At 41.6% G+C, this 18,899-nt stretch overlaps 1 protein-coding gene across 4 annotated transcripts in view; it reads left to right on the forward strand.

Annotated features, from left to right (window-relative positions):
* The first annotated feature begins 14,328 nt into the window (after window positions 1-14,328).
* TMEM245 (transmembrane protein 245) overlaps window positions 14,329-18,899 on the forward strand; it is an 87,914-nt gene continuing 83,343 nt past the window's right edge. For all 4 annotated transcript variants that reach the window (XM_063081833.1, XM_063081834.1, XM_063081836.1 and 1 more), the window contains exon 1: window positions 14,329-14,916. In XM_063081833.1, the coding sequence (XP_062937903.1) occupies window positions 14,332-14,916 (585 nt within the window). In that variant the 5' untranslated portion in view covers window positions 14,329-14,331. The remainder of the gene's footprint in view (window positions 14,917-18,899) is intronic.

Raw genomic sequence — 18,899 nt, forward strand, 5'->3', positions numbered from 1 at the left:
TTTAGAGACCATTTAATCAAAAGCACTTATTATACAAGCAGGCAACTGATGCCTAGGGAGGTGACATGATTTTCTACACCTTCACATGCATTATTAAACTTTTATTAAATGGAACCCAGTATCCACACTCAAATTAACTAGGTGCCTTTTTTCAACTTTAGCAATTTACAATGAGAAGGAGAAATTTTTATAGCTATATTTGGGGAAAGGAGCACATTTTACTTTGTATCAACTTTCTTCTCTGCTTAAAAGCATTTTGATTATTTGATCAGTATTTGAGCACTTTTAATAGTTTTTTTTTTAATTATACCACAGGTTGGACAAAACTGGAAGAATGTATTTGTCTTAGCTGATTTTTAAAAGTGACTTGCCCAAAACCTAGGTCTTCTAACTTGGAGCCTAATACCCTTTTATTGTCCCACTGTAGTCTAGAAGGTGAATTTATAAACATGATTTCAGACCAAATGCAGGAGCCATATTTAATTATCTCAAGTTGGCTTTTGTCCTTAAAGAAATCAGAAAGTTTGGACAACTCGAGGATGGATTTCCATCCCAGATGACACCTACTACTACTTCTGTAATTATGTATACTGTCTGTATTCAGGATTTTGTGCTTAAGATATATTTCCACTGAGGTTGTGTGTCATTCTTAGCTCTAGCCCAAGGGCCAGCAAACTTTCTTTGTAAAGAGCCAGATGGTAAATATTTTAGACTTTGCAGTCTCTGTCTTACCTGTTCAACTCTGCTGTAGGCAGTACGTAAGTGAATGAACGTGGCTGTGTTCCAATAAAACTTAATGGACACTGAAATTTGAATTTCATATAATTTTCACATGTCACAAATATGAGCATACTTCAAAAAGTTTATGGAAAGATTTGTATTATCTTTTAATTCTATTTTTCCACAAACTTTTTGAAGTACCCTTATATTCTTTTGATTAAAAAAATTTTTTTTTTAAATGCAATAATCATTCTTAGCTTTCAGGCCATACAAAAATAGAAAGCAGGCTGGGTTTGGCTGTGGACTGTGGTTTTTCCACCCTTGCTCTTGGCTAGGGAGACACCAATGTATCATGATCAGTTGTAAAGTTTACTGCCAGTAGTAAGTTACTGGTCAATCGTAAAAATATCAAAGTTAGTGAATAATTTGTTTTTAGAATAATAGTTGATTTATTGTTATAAATAAATGGCATAATGGCATTCCTATGCACTTATAATCTAATATATTTTCCGGAGTTGATGCAAAAGAGGTGGTGGTAAAGTATGGGTAAGCAACAGTTTTATTTTACTTAAGCTGTGGCTATTGGGAGCAATGTTGACTGCTGAACTGCTCTTCCTGGTGACAATTTCAATGTTTCAAAGTAATTGATTTCCCTGTAGAAATTTTTTAACGTTTCATAAAAATCTGCTACACCCACAGGAGTGTTTTGCACATATGACATGCCATCTACCTTATGTATCATAATGGAAAAATGTTTGAGAGCCACTGGAGGAGGCCAGATGCTGAGAAGTGTATACTTTGTTGTTGTATATAATTGTATATCCTTGTTCTATAAACAGAATTGGTTGTGTTTAGTGAACAGTTTGATTGTTCGCACTGTGTTTATATATATAAATTTGTACGTACATGATAGTGTGTACATATGTAAACGCCCACATATACACACCGTGAGCACTTGAAAGATCTTTGTCAGGGGTGTTTCTGTTCTTCATCTCTTGACTACTTTAAAACCCAAGAGATAAAACATTGTGCATATTACAGGCAAAACTACCCTTGAGTTTGTAGTAATTTAGTTTGTAGACAGGATTCCTGGATCTTTTATTAAGCCTTGCCTCTTTCATTCAACATTATATGAATTAAGAACGTATAAAGTATCATCGTTGAATTTGACTTTTCTAAACTGTTAGTCAAGAAACCAGGACTAGTGTTAGCTGAGTAACTGGCATGTTGATGCAAGTTATACACATTTTGTATTTATTAAGATTCTTTATTCAGTTATTCAATTATCAAATTACTTAGTTTCAATTTGGACTTTATTTTTATATTTAATAGATGGCTTGCATATAAGTTCCTTTTTGTGAAAATAATGGCTAGGCTAATATGATTTTAAACATGTCTGGTGACTAAAAATTGAAGTGAATCATCAAGCTTTTGGGATTTAGCACTTAAAATATACTGATGCTTGATTAATATTTTCAGTTTTCTTCTGGATATTTGTTATTAGGCGAATAGCCATTCAGTTTGATTCTTCTGGAAAGTAATCAATTCTCTAAGGTTATGGGGTGCTGCGGTAAGCATGGTATTTACCTGGGTCACTAGAGTCCTTACATTTTCATCACATAGAATGCCCCAGCCACTTGGAAGAGTGTACGCAGCTTCTCCACATGCCTTATTCCCACAGATGTGCTGAGATGCTGGAACAATTTGTTTCAGGAGTATTAATATACTTTTTTTTGAGACTGTCTACAAAACACTATTTTGTAAAACTATGCCTTTAAATAGACATTGATGAGTTATATTTGTTTTATAATAATTGTGTACGTAATGTTCAATTGTGATTGATTTTGAGATTTATGTATATTTATAAGCCTGTCCTATGTGAATTTTTACTCTAAGATATGTAGTACATTACTAATAAAGACATGGATTTCTACTTAAGTAATTGTAGCAATATTCCTAGAAGCTACCTGAATGATTGTTCTGACCCTTTGCCATTATTTTATCTTTAGAAAATTATGTTACAGTCAAAATATATAAACTAGATTTAAACTTTAAAATATAAATTCTCAAAATAATTTGAAATGCTTCCTGTTGATGTAATTAAAATTAGTTTATAATTCCTTATTGCTTTGCTCTGGTGGATTTTTGTCTTTGTTTTGTTGTTTTAAATTCTTTCATTAGTGAAATCTCCCTCAGTTATCCTTGGATCTATAGGCCTTGAAGAAGATAACAGCCTGTCTTTTCTGACAAAGAGGAAAATCATGTTGTAATTAGGTAAAAATCCCTGTAGAGAAACAATTTGCAAAATAAACTTGTGTCTATAGCTTCCATTTAACACCTTATCAAGTAGTAAATGGAGGTTTATAATCCCATTTCAAGAGTTATCAGTTGGCTAATTGCATATAGCTAGCTCTAAGAATTTCAGTTATAAGCCTTATTGGCAGCTAAATCATATTATTCATTTAGAATAGTTAGAATTTAGTTGTAGAGCCTAATGAATCATCAGGGAGGTATAGAAATTGCATAATGTAATAGCTGAGCTGCCAGTTCTGCTGGGGCTAGGTTGAGATCAAGAAATGGTATTACTACATTCTGCATTATAGGCTCTATTCCTCACCAAAAAAACCAAAAAAACAAAACCCAAACATTTTGTCCTTGTTTTGCATTCTAGTTGTCCCCTGTGGTATTTATTTTGCAGTGTCTTTAGTGGGTGGCCCAGCTATCAGACCTGACCCTGGCTGCTGTTTGACTTAGAGATTTCCTAAGGCTCAGTCCAAGGTACAAGGGCCAGGGGACAAGCTGTAAGAAGAGACAGCTGAACCAAAGTAGATGTGACAGTCACCTGCATCCATAAGGTTAAGAAGCTTTAACTACTCATTCATTCATTTATTCATTTCATTCTCACATTCAGTAAATAAATATTTATTGAGGACTCTTATGTGCCAGTCCCTATGCCAGACACTAAACATAGAGAACTCTAGGAAGCATAGCTCTTGATTTCTGCCCTCAAGGGGCTCACAGCCTAGTTGGAGAATTAGACACATAAACACCAGATAATACCTTGTGGTGAATGCAGTGGTAAGAAAAACCTCAGGTCTGTGAAAAACCAGAGTGGGGTCCTCACCCAGCGTGGGTCAACTAGGAAAGCAGGCAGTGATACTGAAGCTAAATCTTAAGGAAGGGTACTATGAAGTGAATGTGTCCCCCCCAAATTCATACGTTGCAACCCTAATTCCCAATGTGGCAGTATTTGGAGACAGGGCGTGTGGGAGGTAATTAGGTCATGAGGGTGGAGCCGTCATGATGGTATCAGTGCCCTTATAAGAAGAGACAGGAGAGAGCTTGCTTCCTCTCTCTGCTGTCAGCCTTGTGAGGATACAACGAGAAGTCAGCCATCCTTGAACCAGGAAGAAGGCCCTCACCAGAACCCGACCATGTTGGCACCCTGATTTCAGACTTCCCAGCCTCCAGAACTATGAGAAATACATTTCTGTTGTTTAAGCCACCAGTCTGTGGTAATTTGTGACAGCAGCCTGAAATGACTAAGACAAAGGGGAAGGAGTAAAGCAGGGTGTAGAGAGGCATCTCCAGAAAAGGAGAGAGTAATCTCAGCAGAAAGACCAGCAAGCTGTGTTCTGGTACCACTTTTGTTTAACTGGGCTTGTATTCATTTCTCATTACTCCTGCAATAAATTACCATAATCTTAATGGTTTAAAACAACAGAAATGTATTCTCTTATAGTTCTGGAGGCCAGAAATCTAAACTGAATCTTGCAGAGCTAACATCAAGGTGTTGGCAGGACTGGTTCCTTCTGGAGGCTCCAGGGGAAAGAATTCATTCCTTGCCACTTACAGCTTCTGGTAGCCACCAGCATTCCTGAGCTGCACCACTTCCATCTCGGCCTCTATGGTCATATTGCCTTCTCTTCTGTAGTCTAATCTTCCTCCCTCCGTCCCTCTGATAAAGATAGGGCCTACCCATACCGTCCAGGATAATTTCTCCATGTCAGTTTCCTTAAGTTAATTACATCGGCACAGTGCCTTTTGCCATGAAAGGTAACACCCCTCACAGGTTCCAGGAATGAGCACCTGGATATCTTTGGGGAGTCATTATTCTCTCCATCACTAGGCTGGAGGATAAAGACCAGGCAGGGAGTAGGGAGGAGAGTTGAGGCAGAGTGAGCAGGGGCCTGATCACAGAGGACCTTGCAAGTCATAGTGAAGAGCTTAGACACTTTCCCACAGGGGATAAAGAGGCTTGGGAGGAGATCAGCCTGCATTTTAGAAAGGTCATGCTGGCTGCAATGTAAATGATTGGAGTGGAGCAAGAGGGCAGGCAGAGAGATCAGTTAGAGATTGAAGTGACATGGTGTGTTGCACAGAGTGTGCAAACATGTAACACTAAAGATTCAAACTAGCAGGGCTTGATCTATAAATAAAGATAGTTTGTTTACAAATAAAAAGGGATTCATCTGGGCGATTTGAAATGCATCCACCATGTTCTGTTTTTCAGTCTTGCTCAGATTTGCAGCAGAAGGCTGGTTGTTTATGCTACTGGCTGGCCTCAACCTCAGTGTGAGGATTTTGAATGGAAAAGGAAGAGATGGACTAAGCATTCCAAATCCAGATCCCTAACTCTCCAACTTCAATTATTCTAGGTAAAATGTAAATTGCTCCTGAGAAGATGGAGAGCCACTAGCAAAGGACACATAAGGCCAGCCACTTTCCGGACAGGGAATTCAGGCTTTCAGCACATAATTGTTAATCACAAGACAAGAGAGTGCTTGCTGCCTCTCTCTGCTCTCCTGTGATGCCCATCCTCCCTACCAACCTCTCTCCCACCCAAGGAGGGGAAGAGGAAGCTGCCTTGGTTACAGACTAAAACACACACACAGACAACCATTTATACATCTCCATGCTTCTTTTTATTCATCTGGCCCTCTCCTGGTTATATAAGTCTCAACTGGGTTGATTTTTTAAAAATTTTATTTTATTTGGTCAATATACAACGTGGTTGATTATTGCGGCCCATTACTGAAACCTCCCTCTCTCCTCCCTCTTCCCCCTCCCTCCCAACAACCTCATATCTGTTCACTTGTATCAACTTCAAGGAATTGTAATTGTTGTGTCTTCTCCCCCCCGCCCAGTTTATTTGTGTATTTATTTATTTATAGCTCCCACAAATAAGTGAGAACATGTGATATTTCTCTTTCTGTGCCTGACTTGTTTCACTTAATATAATTTTCTCTAGGTCCATCCATGTAGTTGCGAATGGCAGTATTCTATTATTTTTTATAGCAGAGTAGTATTCCATTGTGTAGATGTACTACAGTTTCTGTATGCACTCATCAGATGATGGACATTTGGGCTGGTTCCAACTCTTGGCTATTGTAAAGACTGCTGCAATGAACATTGGAGAACAGGTATACCTTTGGCATGATGATTTCCATTCCTCTGGGTATATTCCCAGCAGTGGGATAGCTGGGTCATACGGTAGATCTATCTGCAATTGTTTGAGGAACCTCCATACCATTTTCCATAGAGGCTGCACCGTTTTGCAGTCCCACCAACAACGTATGAGTGTTCCTTTTTCTCTGCAACCTTGCCAGCATTTATTGTTCACAATCTTTTGGATATTAACCATCCTAACTGGGCTGAGATGGTATCTCAGTGTGGTTTTGATTTGCATTTCCCGGATGCTGAGTGATGTTGAGCATTTTTTTCATGTATCTGTTGGCCATTCGCATATCTTCCTTTGAGAAATGCCTATTTAGCTCTTTTGCCCATTTTTTAATTGGGTTACTTGTTTTTTGTTATAAAGTTGTTTGAGTTCCTTGTATATTCTGCATATTAATCCTTTATCAGATGTATATTTTGCAAATATTTTCTCCTACTCTGTTGGTTGTCTTTTAACTCTGTTAATTGTTTCTTTTGCTGTGCAGAAGCTTTTTAGTTTGATATAATCCCATTTGTTTATTTTTCCTTTGGTTGCCTGTGCTTTTGGGGTTGTATTCATGAAGTCTGTGCCCAGTCCTACTTCCTGAAGTGTTTCTCCTATGTTTTCTTTAAGAAGTTTTATTGTTTCAGGGGGTATATTTAATTCTTTAACACATTTTGAGTTGATTTTAGTATATGGTGAGAGGTATGGGTCTAGTTTCATTCTCCTGAATATGGATATCCAGTTATCCCAGCACCATTTGCTAAAGAGGCAGTCTCTTCCCCAGTGTATAGGCTTGGTGCCCTTGTCAAAGATCAGATGGCTGTAGGTGTGTGGGTTGATTTCTGGATTCTCTATTCTATTCCATTGATCAGTGTGTCTGTTTTTATGCCAGTACCATGCTGTTTGGGTTATTATAGCTTTGTAGTATAGTTTAAATTCAGGTAGTGTTATGCCTCCAGTTTATTTATTTATTTGTTTATTTTGCTCAGCATTGCTTTGGCTATGCATGGCCTTTTATTATTCCATATAAATGTCTGGATAGTTTTTTTCCACTTCTGAGAAAAATGTCATTGGAATTTTGAGTAGTGTGGACATTTTCACAATGTTGGTTCTTCCAATCCAAGAGCATGGAGTATCTTTCCATCTTCTTGTGTCCTCTTTAATTTCTCTCAGCAGTGGTTTGTAGTTCTCATTATAGAGATTTTTCACATCCTTGGTGAACTCAATTCCTAAGTATTTTATTTTTTTGGTGGCTATTGTAAATGGGCAAGCTTTCTTGATTTCTCTTTCTGCATGTTCACTATTGGAGAACAGAAATGCCACTGATTTTTGTGTGTTGGTTTTCTATCCTGCAACTTTTCTGAAATCGTTTATCAACTCCAAGAGTTTTTTTGTAGAGGTTTTAGGCTGTTCGATATATAGGATCATGTCATCTGCAAACAGGGACAGTTTGACTTCATCTTTTCCAATCTGGATGCCCTTTATTTCCTTCTCTTCTCAATTGCTCTGGCTAGTACTTCCAACACTATGTTGAATAGGAGTGGTGAGAGTGGGCATCCTTGTCTAGTTCCTGTTCTTAAAGGAAAAGCTTTCAGCTTTTCCCTATTCAGGATGATACTAGCAGTGGGTTTATCATATATGGCTTTAATTATGTTGAGATACTTTCCCTCTATACCTAACTTGTAGAGACTCTTTATCATGAATGAGTGTTGAATTTTGTCAAATGCTTTTCCAGCATCAATAGAGATGATGAAGTGGTTTTTGTCTTTGCTTTTATTAATGTGGTGTATCAGATTTATTGATTTGCATATGTTGAACCAACCTTGCATCCCTGGGATGAATCCCACTTGACCATGGTGTATAATTTTGCACATGTGTTGCTGTATTCTGTTAGCTAGTATTTTATTGAGGATTTTTGCGTCTATATTCATCAAAGATATTGGCCTGTAGTTTTCTTTTTTAGTTGTATCTTTACCTGGTTTTGGTATCAGGGTGATGTTTGCTTCATAGAATGAGTTTGGGAGAATTGCCTCTGTTTCAATCTTTTGAAATAGTTTGTAGAGAATTGGTGTCAATTCCTCCTTGAATGTTTGGTAGAATTCTGCTGTGAATCCATCTGGTCCTGGGCTTTTCTTTGGGTTTTTTTTTATCAATTTGATAATCTCTTCACTGACCATTTCACTAACTGGTAAATTGTCTTTGTTGACATGGCAAAGCATGGCATGGAGGGTTAGCTGCAGCTGGATGGCACAGACCAGAAGGACAGGAAAAGCTACACTTGACTCAGTGAACTGGCAGGACCCGCACTATAAGTGAGGGTCATGTGTCCCAGGTATGGAAGAGGAGGGAAAAGGGGAATAGATAGGGAATCAGGCAGAGCTGATGGTATCAGACGTGTTTGCATCATTTATCCTTCAGGTATGGAGATTTAAAAGAAAAAAAATCTTAGTAGTTTCTCACATACACACTAACTTGCCTTCCCAAACTCTTTTCTTCTAAATCAATTATCGACATTTTTAGTCTGCCAATTTTATCCACCAGCAGACACTCAGTGGTTAGTTACAGTGGGGAAGGCAAGTAAATTTCATCTTGTGTGCCTTTTTTGTTCAGTGGCTAGTACTCCCCTAGAATGTTCTGCTGAGAAGGATTTTGTGGCTGTGTCTGGGCTCAGAGATAGAATTCTGTCATTAATAATGTCTGTCATGGACTCAGCAAAGGAACGTGGCAACTCATTCGCCACATAATTGCCAGCCCTTGTTTGTGGTATTATAATCAAAGACCTTGTTTTAACTATTCCAGTGGTCATTGTTTGAATTTCTATTGTAAAGTAACCATTATAGTTGGGTTCAGTTCATGGCAACTAGGTGCTATTTATAAATGGGCCCGTGGGAAGGGAAGGAATGACGACTCTGTGGCCATGTGCCATGCTGGTTACTTACGTACACTAGTTCTAATCCTCACAACAGCCCTGCTGTGTAGATTTATTGTCCCTCTTGTACAAATGAGGAAACACATCCCATAAGTTAACTTATCCAAAGGTATACAGCAGGAAAGCAGCACAGTCAGGATTACGATCCAAGTATGTCTGCCTTAAAAAATCTGTGTCCTTTCCAGCACATCTTGCAGCCTCTACAATAACCTGGTGTCTATTCATTTCTTTTCACTTATTAAAAAAAAAATGTGTTGAAGGCAGTGAAGGAAATGCAAAGAATCTCATTGATGAGTTTTGGTCCAATGGGGAATTCAGATATTTGTGGAAATGATTATAGCACAATATGGTAGGTGCTTGAGAAGCGGTAGATACGAGTGCTTCATGGGCACAGTGAAGGTAGCTGCTAAGTTTTCCCTAATCAGGGAAGTTTCACAAATGAGGTAATTTTCAGTTGGGACTTGAAAGATGAATGGGAATTATCTAGACAAGCAAGAGGGAAGAGCTGGGGCTTCTATAATATAGAGTGTTATGTGCCATGCAAAACCTTTCATTCTTTTTGCTCTGGAGAACCATTAGCAATTTCTTTTTAGCAATGGAGTGACATTACTAAATTTATATTTTAGAAATAAAATCCTTGTAGCAAGGGGGACAAGACTGGAGGTAAAGACATCTGTTTATCTCCTATCATTTTATAGCTGAGGCATCACACAGTGGTGAAGGGAATAAAATGAGGAGTGATGTCACTGTCTATGTGGCTGGTCCCACGAAGATAGAAAAGACATCCAAGTATGGCTGTTTTCCTCAGAAGCTCAGTGTGTTTCTGGCAATTGTTGCACAACTCCAGGGGACACCAAATGGGAATTCCCTGAAATTGTGGAAAGTGGTGGCCCTGGACCATGGAGAGCACCATGGTTCATGAGGAGACATCACAATTCATGGAGAGACACCACAAGGCAGTCCTAGATGTCTAATGTGTTATTCTACTTTTTAATCCTTATTGCCACTCTGTGAAAAAGGCTCATGCCCTCTTTACAGGTGAGGAAACGGAGCTCAAAGAAGCTATGTAACTTGCCCATGATTATGCAGGTAATAAGTGGCAGATTTGGAATCTGAATGCCTATCTGTCTTATTACATTTTCACATGGTCTCTCCTTCTGCACAGTACTTACTACTTTATACACAACGGACCACTACATTGTAAGCACCAGACTTTGTACAAAGCAAGTACTCAGCTTACCTTTGTAAATGTTTGTGGAGATACTTGGAGAACTCTAAGACAGCCACAGCATCTGGAGAATTCTTTCCCTGCTGGTGTTTGCTAAATCTTTGTGGCTGTTATCTGGATACCTTGGGAGTCTGTGGACATTAACCGCTTCAGAGATGCCTCTTGGCTTCTCTAGGATAAAACGAAGAATCACCCTGAGAGCCACTATCAGGTTCTCATCGTGTCCCAGGCCCTGTGCTGCTGCTTTATATTTGTTCTCTCATTTCATCCTCATAGCAAGCATTTTTATAAACCAGGAAGCTTTCTGTTGCGAGTAATATAAAACCTAACGAAACCTGGCTTAAATGATTAAGAAATTCAGTGGTTCATGCAACTGGAAGGCCAGTGGCAGTGTGGTCTCCAGGGTCAGCTGGATCCACTACTCTGAGTCTATTGCACCTCCATGGCGTCCTGGGTGGCCATGGAGGCTGTTCTTCCTCGAGGTTTTTGGAGTGAGTTGCTGTGTGGAGCCAACAAAAAAAAGCCCAAGTAACCTTGCATTTTGGAGGTGACACCCGAAAGCATGTGCTTTGTGAACTAGAAATCTGAGTGGATTATGGATCCCCTTCTCAAATTTAGTTTTTAGGTCCTATATCCCAGTATTTTAATTTTTCTCTGCTGTCAACCACATGTAGTAGAAACATCCTCAGGGTTTCAATACCATTTCTCGCAGGAAGCACAAACAGGCTTTTTTGAAAGGAAGCCGCTCATTTATTCTTTTGCTCAGCAAATACTTACTGAGCTCCTACTGTGTATTATGAATGTCCTATGTTGTGGCAGGAGCTAGGGACACAGAAATGAAGCAAACCCAGTCCCAGCTCTCAAGAAGCTCTGTAGGGAGACACACATATAAGCCACTGACTTTGGCTACAGCACAGTGAGTACAATCACAGAAGAGGTGATTAAAATCCTGTGGGAACCCAGCCTTGTGTTAGGCCATATAATTGCTAGTCTAGTTAGTTTTTAGTGCTTCAGTCTTCATTTCTTTTAGAGTTCCATTCCTGTCTAGAAATTCTGCCCGACACCTGTCAGTTTTATTGCTTTGGCCATGAGAAAAATTCTGAAACGTTGAGCAATTTTGCCTTTCATTGAGACTTGGAAGTGGAGCTCCCTGACAGGGCATTTTTGATTTGCTGAGTTGGGGCCCTAACACATTTAGGAAACATTAACACCCCCTCCCTTTCTTTCTATCTGCATCCATTGATAAATGCGTTTGTTATGTAACATGGGAGCTCTCATTTTGTAACTAGAGGAAGAGAGTCTTTGGTTCAAGGGGGACAGAGGAAAGGGTTTAGTCTGTTTCCTCACTGACTCTTGGGATGGGTTTTGAGTTCCTGTGGTTAGAGGACAGAAGGCCAGACATGAAAGGAAGTATTCATGGGAGGAGTTACAATATATTGGGCACAAGTGACCTGGTTTAGGGCTTAGGTGACAAAAGGGCACAGATTTGGCAAGTTAGGGAGAAGGACGTCTTCCCCATCTCTGAAGAGAACCCAGTTCTGCTTTGGCACCCTGAGGATTAGAAGCTTGGGAGTACCCAGGGATAATGACAGGGTTACTGGCAATCTCACGAGCACTGGACTCAGTGAGCTGTGTGAGCAGCACAGTGGACTTAAGGTCATTGATGGCTGACTTATGTCTCTGGGCATATGTGAGGTACCCCTTTTGGGTCCCCATAGAAATGATTGAGGGTTTTTGGGCAGGGAGGCTGTCATTATATAAATGGGCGTTTGTGTCAGTGTAAAATGGATACTGAAAGCAAATGTGATTATAATTTGTGATCATAATCCCAGAAGGCCTGAACAAAGTAATATGTAGGAACAACTGAGGCAAAACATATACAGAGTCAGACTCCAAAGATCATCTGATAAATTGTGACCTGAAACCTACAAGCGAGATGGAAAGGAACTACTTTGTCTTTTACTTCATTTACTGAATCCCTTTGTTTATAGGTCTTAGTAAGCAACAGCTTCGTCATCTGAAAACTGAGGATAATACCTGTCTTGTCTACTTTAGAAGAGAAACAAAAATTGTGTTGAAATTAATATGAAGTCTTGTTGAAACAGGAAAAGTATAACTTGTAGGGTTTGAAGCAGCCGCTCAGTAAAGGCTTTCTTTCTTTTCTATTTTATTTATTTTTAATAACAATTCTGTTTGGGGTATTTTATGGGTAGCAGACTTGGATCCCAGGACTTATCCAACAGGAGAACTGAAGCACCTGTAACCGGGCAGTAAGATCTAATTGAGTTTTGTTGCTCGTAGTGCCGAGAGCAAGGATTTTATTACTGCTGGGAGAATAGTATCAGCCTGCTTCCCTGCCTGACTAAAGTTGAAGGTTTTTATTTTTATTTTTATTTTTATTTTTTTTTGTCTTTTTCGTGACCAGCACTCAGCCAGTGAGCGAACTGGCCGTTCCCATATGGGATCCGAACCCGCGGCGGGAGAGTCGCCGCGCTCCCAGCACAGCACTCTACCAATTGCGCCACGGGCTTGGCCCAAGTTGAAGGTTTTTAAAGAGAGGGAAAAAATGCAGGGGCATGCAAAGGCGTGGGGGTGGGGGGAGGGGGAAGTGTCACGCGATTAGCAGGTGGGAGGTGGGTTAAGTCAGATGTCAGGGTTCCATGATGAACAGGGTCTCTGGCGTCATGGAGTCTGTGGTCGGTGGTATTTCCTAAGGAAAAACTCAAAAGACGATAATCTCAGCCAAGCGTCACTGGAACATTAAAATACCTGACTTGGACCCTTTGACCAATGTACATGTATAGCGCTATCTCCTTTAAGCAAGAGCAAAGGTTAATAACCAGCTTGGCCTCTCTTCGAGTGCCTTTGTCCACAAAGGTTGATTAGGAAAGCAGGAGAAACAGGAGGGAGGCTCAGCTCTGCTTCTTAACCCTTAAGTATACAGAGGCTATGTAAACGAGCACAAGAATTAAAGTTTTTAAGGGAAGTCCTTATGGCAGCCCTGTTTTACACCTTGCATTGCTCCCTTTTCACAATAATCCTAAGGCAAGAACTTCTATTATTTTCATTTTCATGTGACAGAGGGGAGAGGAAATTGAGGTCAGGGGCTGAATTGACCTGACACCAAATCTCAAAAAGAAACAGTGGCAGTTTGAGACACTGATCTAGGGCTCTTTTAAGAGTTTAGATTGCTTCCACACTGGCACTTGGAAAAATAGTTGCCAGCAGCAGCTGCACATCACAGTCCTCTTAGGAGCTTTAAAAAATGCCAAAGATCCTTCCTCAGGCCAGTTAGCATAGGAGATAAAAGTAGCACTGTCTTGGGAGCCAGACTCCCTGAGTCTGTAAACCTGCCTCTGCCGCTTGGTAGCTGTGTGACCTTGGCCAGGTACTTAACTTCTCTGTGCTGCAGTTTTCCTGTTTGTAAAATGAGGATGACAACAATACCTTCTCTGTAGGGTTGTTCTAAGGATTAAATGAATTAATAGGAACGAGCCACTTAGAACACGGCCTGTCATACGGTAATCGCTATTTAAAATCCAGTCAAATACTCCATAGCAAACACTTTAAAAACTGTTTATTAAATACATCAGTAAAACAGTATCCGGGCATCGGCCTTTCATAAGTACCACGGGATTCTAATGAGCATCCTGGGCTTTTAATCTCTGAATGTAGCGCCTCTTTTGGGATCCCGCCTCCCGAGAATTTGACTTTAACCAATGAGTGCAGTGAATGAAGGGAGTTTTGGGTTTTTTTGTTTTTTTTTTGCCTCCAGAAATATGTAGATCCAAGAAACTTGTTACCGGGACCCTAAGGGGACCAATGGGCGAAGGGAGCCCCGGGGCGGAGGTGCTCACCTCATTCCCCTGGGAGTCGTAGTTTTCCAAAGGCTTCGTAAGCGCGCGGTGACCAGCCAGGAACTACAACTCCCACAATGCCGAGCGCCGCCCGTCCTGCCTCCCGGCCGCACTTCTCTCCCGGCTCCCAGTACCTCCTCTCGGCGGCAGCGGAACGATGGCCGACGGCGGTGTCTCTGTCGAGGCACCCAGCCCGCGGGGCTCCCCCGGGCGGGCGCCGCGGATCTCGCGCGCGGTCGGGCCGGGCGGCGGCGGCGGCGGCGCGGAGACCCCGCGGGCGGCGGCGTTGGCGCTGCGCTTCGACAAGCCCATCAAGCAGGCCTTCTACAACACGGGGGCCGTGCTGTTCGTGTGCCTGTGTTGCGGCGCCGCCGTGCTCGTCTACTTCATCCTGGAGGCCTTCCTGCGGCCGCTGCTGTGGGCCGTGCTGTGCGGCACCTTCCTGCACCCCTTCAAGAGTTCGCTGACGCGCCTGGGCCGCCACTGGCTGCAGCGCCTGCACCGCGCCCACACGCCCATCGTGCTGGCCGCGCTGCTGCTGCCGCTCTGCTTCGCCGACTACGGCGTCGAGGCCCTGGGCGAGCAGGCTCTGCGCCGCCGTCGCCTGCTGCTGCTGCTGGGCGCCGGCGGCCCGCTGCTCTACGGCCTCTACTGCCTCGGCAGCTACCTGGGTGTGCAGGTGCTGCTGGCGCATGCGGGCCTGCTCATCTTCCGCGGGCTGGACTACTTCAGCAGCCTGTGGGTGAGTGAGCGGCGGCCCGGACCCCCCCGGGAGCCTGCGGGCACGCCGTCCCCCTCCCGGCACCCTCACTTCATTGGGGGGGCAATACTGCAGCTCCTCCTCGCCGTGCATGGGCGACCAAATGTCCACACCTGTGTCGCAGTGAGCGTCCGTCTCCGCCTTCCTTCCCACACCCGAGGAACTTGGCGCATTTCCTTCCAAAGAGAGGGCGGTGTGATTTGAAACAGCCCTCCATGTCCCCCGCCCCCGTCCTAATAGGCCCTCTTACTGGAACAGGGACCCTGGTTGAGGATCACTGTTTCGCCTTGCAGGGAGGGGCCACAGGGCGTGGCGGGGTGCTTGGTTTTAACTGTTGGTGGGAGAGCGGGCTCCGTCACCATCAGTTCAGCGCATCTGGATGTCTTGAGTTGAAAGGGGCCCTAGACATTCTAATCCAACTTGCTGTCCTTCAGATAGGAGAGGTGACTTCGTACCAGGGAGGGATAATTAGGGACAATGAGAGGACTGGTTGACTTGATTTTCTCAAGTCCTAAAAGCTTTCTTTACAGGCCGGTGCTGCCCCTCAGTTCAGATGATTTCCATATAGCTTGTGCGAGGCACTGAGTGCTGAGTCTCCTGGGCCTCTTCCTCTCCACATGACTTCTTGGGAAAGTGTACCGCAGTATATCTGGATTACAGCAGCAGACTGGGGAAGGAGAGTTATATTTGTGACGATTGGAATTGGAAGGGATTTCACAGATAATCTAGCGACGCATTTCCTAACTCAGTAGTCTTTTACACCAGTCAGCTATCCACGTTTAACCGGGACTGTTAAAGATAAGTGGCTATTTAATGCATAAGAATGCTAATTGATCAGTAAACAGTACCATTTAAAAATAATTTCACTTCTTTTGTTGATGAAATAAAGGTCAATGTGCCTTGACCTTAAGTTGCAAAATAATTCTCCTTATCTGTCAAGCAAGGTTTCGATTTTCCCGAGGTTATTGGTAGAGTGATAATTGATCCCAGAACACCTGTCTTTCCCTATTAATATCACTTCTCAGTTTCAAGTTAAAAGTTGATTGAGCATGTTGAGTACAGGGTTTTGTGAGAGATTTAAAGGAGTAAGATGCAGACCCTGTCGTCAACGTGCATAAATCATATATGAGCATATTCTAATTTAGATGACAGACACAGATAATTGTTCATTACCCACCAATTAGAGGCCACAGGCCCAGTGAATGTGATTGTCCCAAAGTCACACAGCTTGTGAATGGATCTGTGGTTCACTTTTACAGAGGCCCAGTTCAGTGCTCTTTTTTTACTTTGTTGTTTCACAATTCACTTAAATGATTTGAATGCGTTTTATACAGAAGGCAGAACGTAATTTAGTCTTGTCAAAGTCAGACACATTTATAAATTCTGCTAATATTTTTGACTATTGATACAAGTAGCATGTCTTTCAAACTGTAGGAAATTAGAAAAGGAAGGCCGACCGTATATGAAGAGTATGTTTTCATACTAGAGTGAGAATACGTGGCTAAATTGGCATGGTTGGTAGAAAGTGAGGCATTTCTGCCAGTCCCTCTTGATACTCAACGGAAAAGAGTTACCGGGACCCGGTAACTGAGTACTTGTGAAGAAGTATCCACAGCTCAGTGTATATAGCTTTGAATATCTTTTTACCGATGATAAACCCTGATCGTTGTGTTTTAATTGGATGGGTTGTGGATGAGTGGAAAAGTAAAAGCCAAGATTGATTAGACTTGGGGGGAGGGAGTCAAGCCAACTGGTGATTTTAAAAAGGCTTGAAACACCTGTTTTGGCTCAAGGGATGGGAGCAAGGGAGAAGAGAAGGGGGTTAAGAAAAAACAAACCTATTATAAAAGACAGTACAAATTAATTAGAAATGGGTAGGGAGTGGTAGAAGGGCTAAATGTGCTAATAGAGCCTCCTCTTGGTTGATCTGAGTTTGAGAGAAACAAGGCTTGGAGTTGCCTTTTGTAGAAGCAGCACTTGGTGGTGGGGGGTGGGGTAGGGAGGTAGCTGGATGGGGGTGAGATGTACCTGGGAAGCAGAGACAGGGATCCTCAGCTCTTGGCCAAAGTGCTGATTAAGGCCTGACATGAAGTGAAAGTAGGTCGTGTGAGTGAACAGAGGGCCCACTCTGTAACTTTTCTGGCTTTTAGTTCATAGCACTACTGTTTTGTTATGTGAGCCCAAGCTGGGCCTCCTGTTATAGAACAGTGGCCTTTATGCTTTCCAGACGACTTGTAAATTTGAGCCTACTGAGCAGAGGTATAGATGAGAGGAACAGAGAGAAAAATTACATTTATACAAATCCACATTTTGATCAGTTGTCAGTTCATACATTTAAGATCCAACATTTGAGCATCTACTGTGTACTGGGCACTGAATTGGGTTCTTTCATGGGTATTATTTTGTTCTCATAACAATTCTGTGAGGTAGGAGGGAGGGATTTCACACGTGAGAAAACTAATTTAGACACTGATCTGTTCATACTATCGGTAAATGGCATTCAGTAGACCTGTAAGCAGTTGAAGTCCCACTGTCATCAAAACTCTTTGTAGTAACCTTCAATAAGAATTTTAAAAAGTTTTCCCCCAATACATTGTGTTTCAGTTTTTTTAGCTTATTTATTTATTTTTTTAAATATAAATTGATTTTAATTTAGGAAAAAGTTAGAATGATATCAGGATTGGACTAACCACAGATGTTCTCCCAAAGACCCCTGGATTCTAGTCATCTAGAAACTTCTGTCATTTCTTTTCTCTTATCCTTGTACCTATGCAGTTTTTCCAGATCCTGTCTGGTTTTCCTTCGTTACCAGCTTATACAGTTCAGTCCCTCTTCACCTCACTTTTTGGATTACTTCAGTCTCCTCCTAACAATTCATCCTGCTTACAAGTGAAAGGCTAATCATTTATAGTATGAAAATTCTTTTTCAACAGTTTCAAATATATTAGAATATTGTATTGACTTAGTGATTTCAGAATGCTTTTAAAAAATATCTGTTGGACCAAGCTCACATGTGACTCAGTCCTTGGCATCTCCCCTTGGTGTCGAGTTGTGTAACATAAACTTGAAAAGCTAATGGCCTCCCCCACGCTTCCGTTTTTCTGTGCTAGGAGTGTTCTGATATTCCTTTCCCCATTAGTTCTGACTTGTTAGAAAATTTGAAAACCATTTTCAGTTTTTGCAATAGTAACAGATTTGTTTTTTCCATGGTCTCTGATCCCATTGTTTCTACTTTATTTTATAAAGAAGGATGAGGTAGAAAGAATAGCAGCTGAAAGATCAGAAGACCTTGAGTTCTAAACTTGGCTGTGTCAGTAACTTGCTTTGTGACCTTGGATAGACCAGGGCCCTACTTGGTCCGCTTAACCACAGTTGTATGAAGTGAGGGGTTGGCTTAGATGATTTCTAAGTTTCCGTGATGTTCTGTTTCACAGATCACAAGAGGCCCTTAAGAGGTACACATTAGTCAGCCATTCAGGTCTACGCCATTACACTTCTAAACTCTTTTCTGGGTTTGTTTCTGCTTGCCTGGCAACTGTGAAGAGGAACGTTTCCAGTGCTTAGTTCTTTCTCAGTTAAAGACTTTGATTATAAAAATTCTTGACTCTAAGTTTCTGTATGACAGAGTTTTCATGGCTGCCTGATTATTACAGTTGGTTAGAGCGCGGTGTTAACATCAAGGTCGAGGGTTGAGATCCTTTTATTTGCCAGCTGCCAAAAAAAAAAGAACAGTTTTCAAATTGGAGTAAAGCTGTTTTCTAGGAGAGTGAAGTGCCTGAAGCATTCGGTGACAAGAGCTATGGTTGGAGCTGTGGCTCTATAATAACTTTGGAGGAAGGCTGTTGTCTTATTCTCTCTGAAAAAGACTTAGAAAGTGTTCTTCAAAAATGTGCAGTAGAAGCAAGCTAAGTTGTTTTTCCAGTTAATTCTCAGGTGACAATAAAACAAAGACATAGTCTAAAAGG

This window comes from Cynocephalus volans, chromosome 17 (assembly GCF_027409185.1).
Source record: "Cynocephalus volans isolate mCynVol1 chromosome 17, mCynVol1.pri, whole genome shotgun sequence".
NCBI classification, from domain to species: domain Eukaryota; kingdom Metazoa; phylum Chordata; class Mammalia; order Dermoptera; family Cynocephalidae; genus Cynocephalus; species Cynocephalus volans.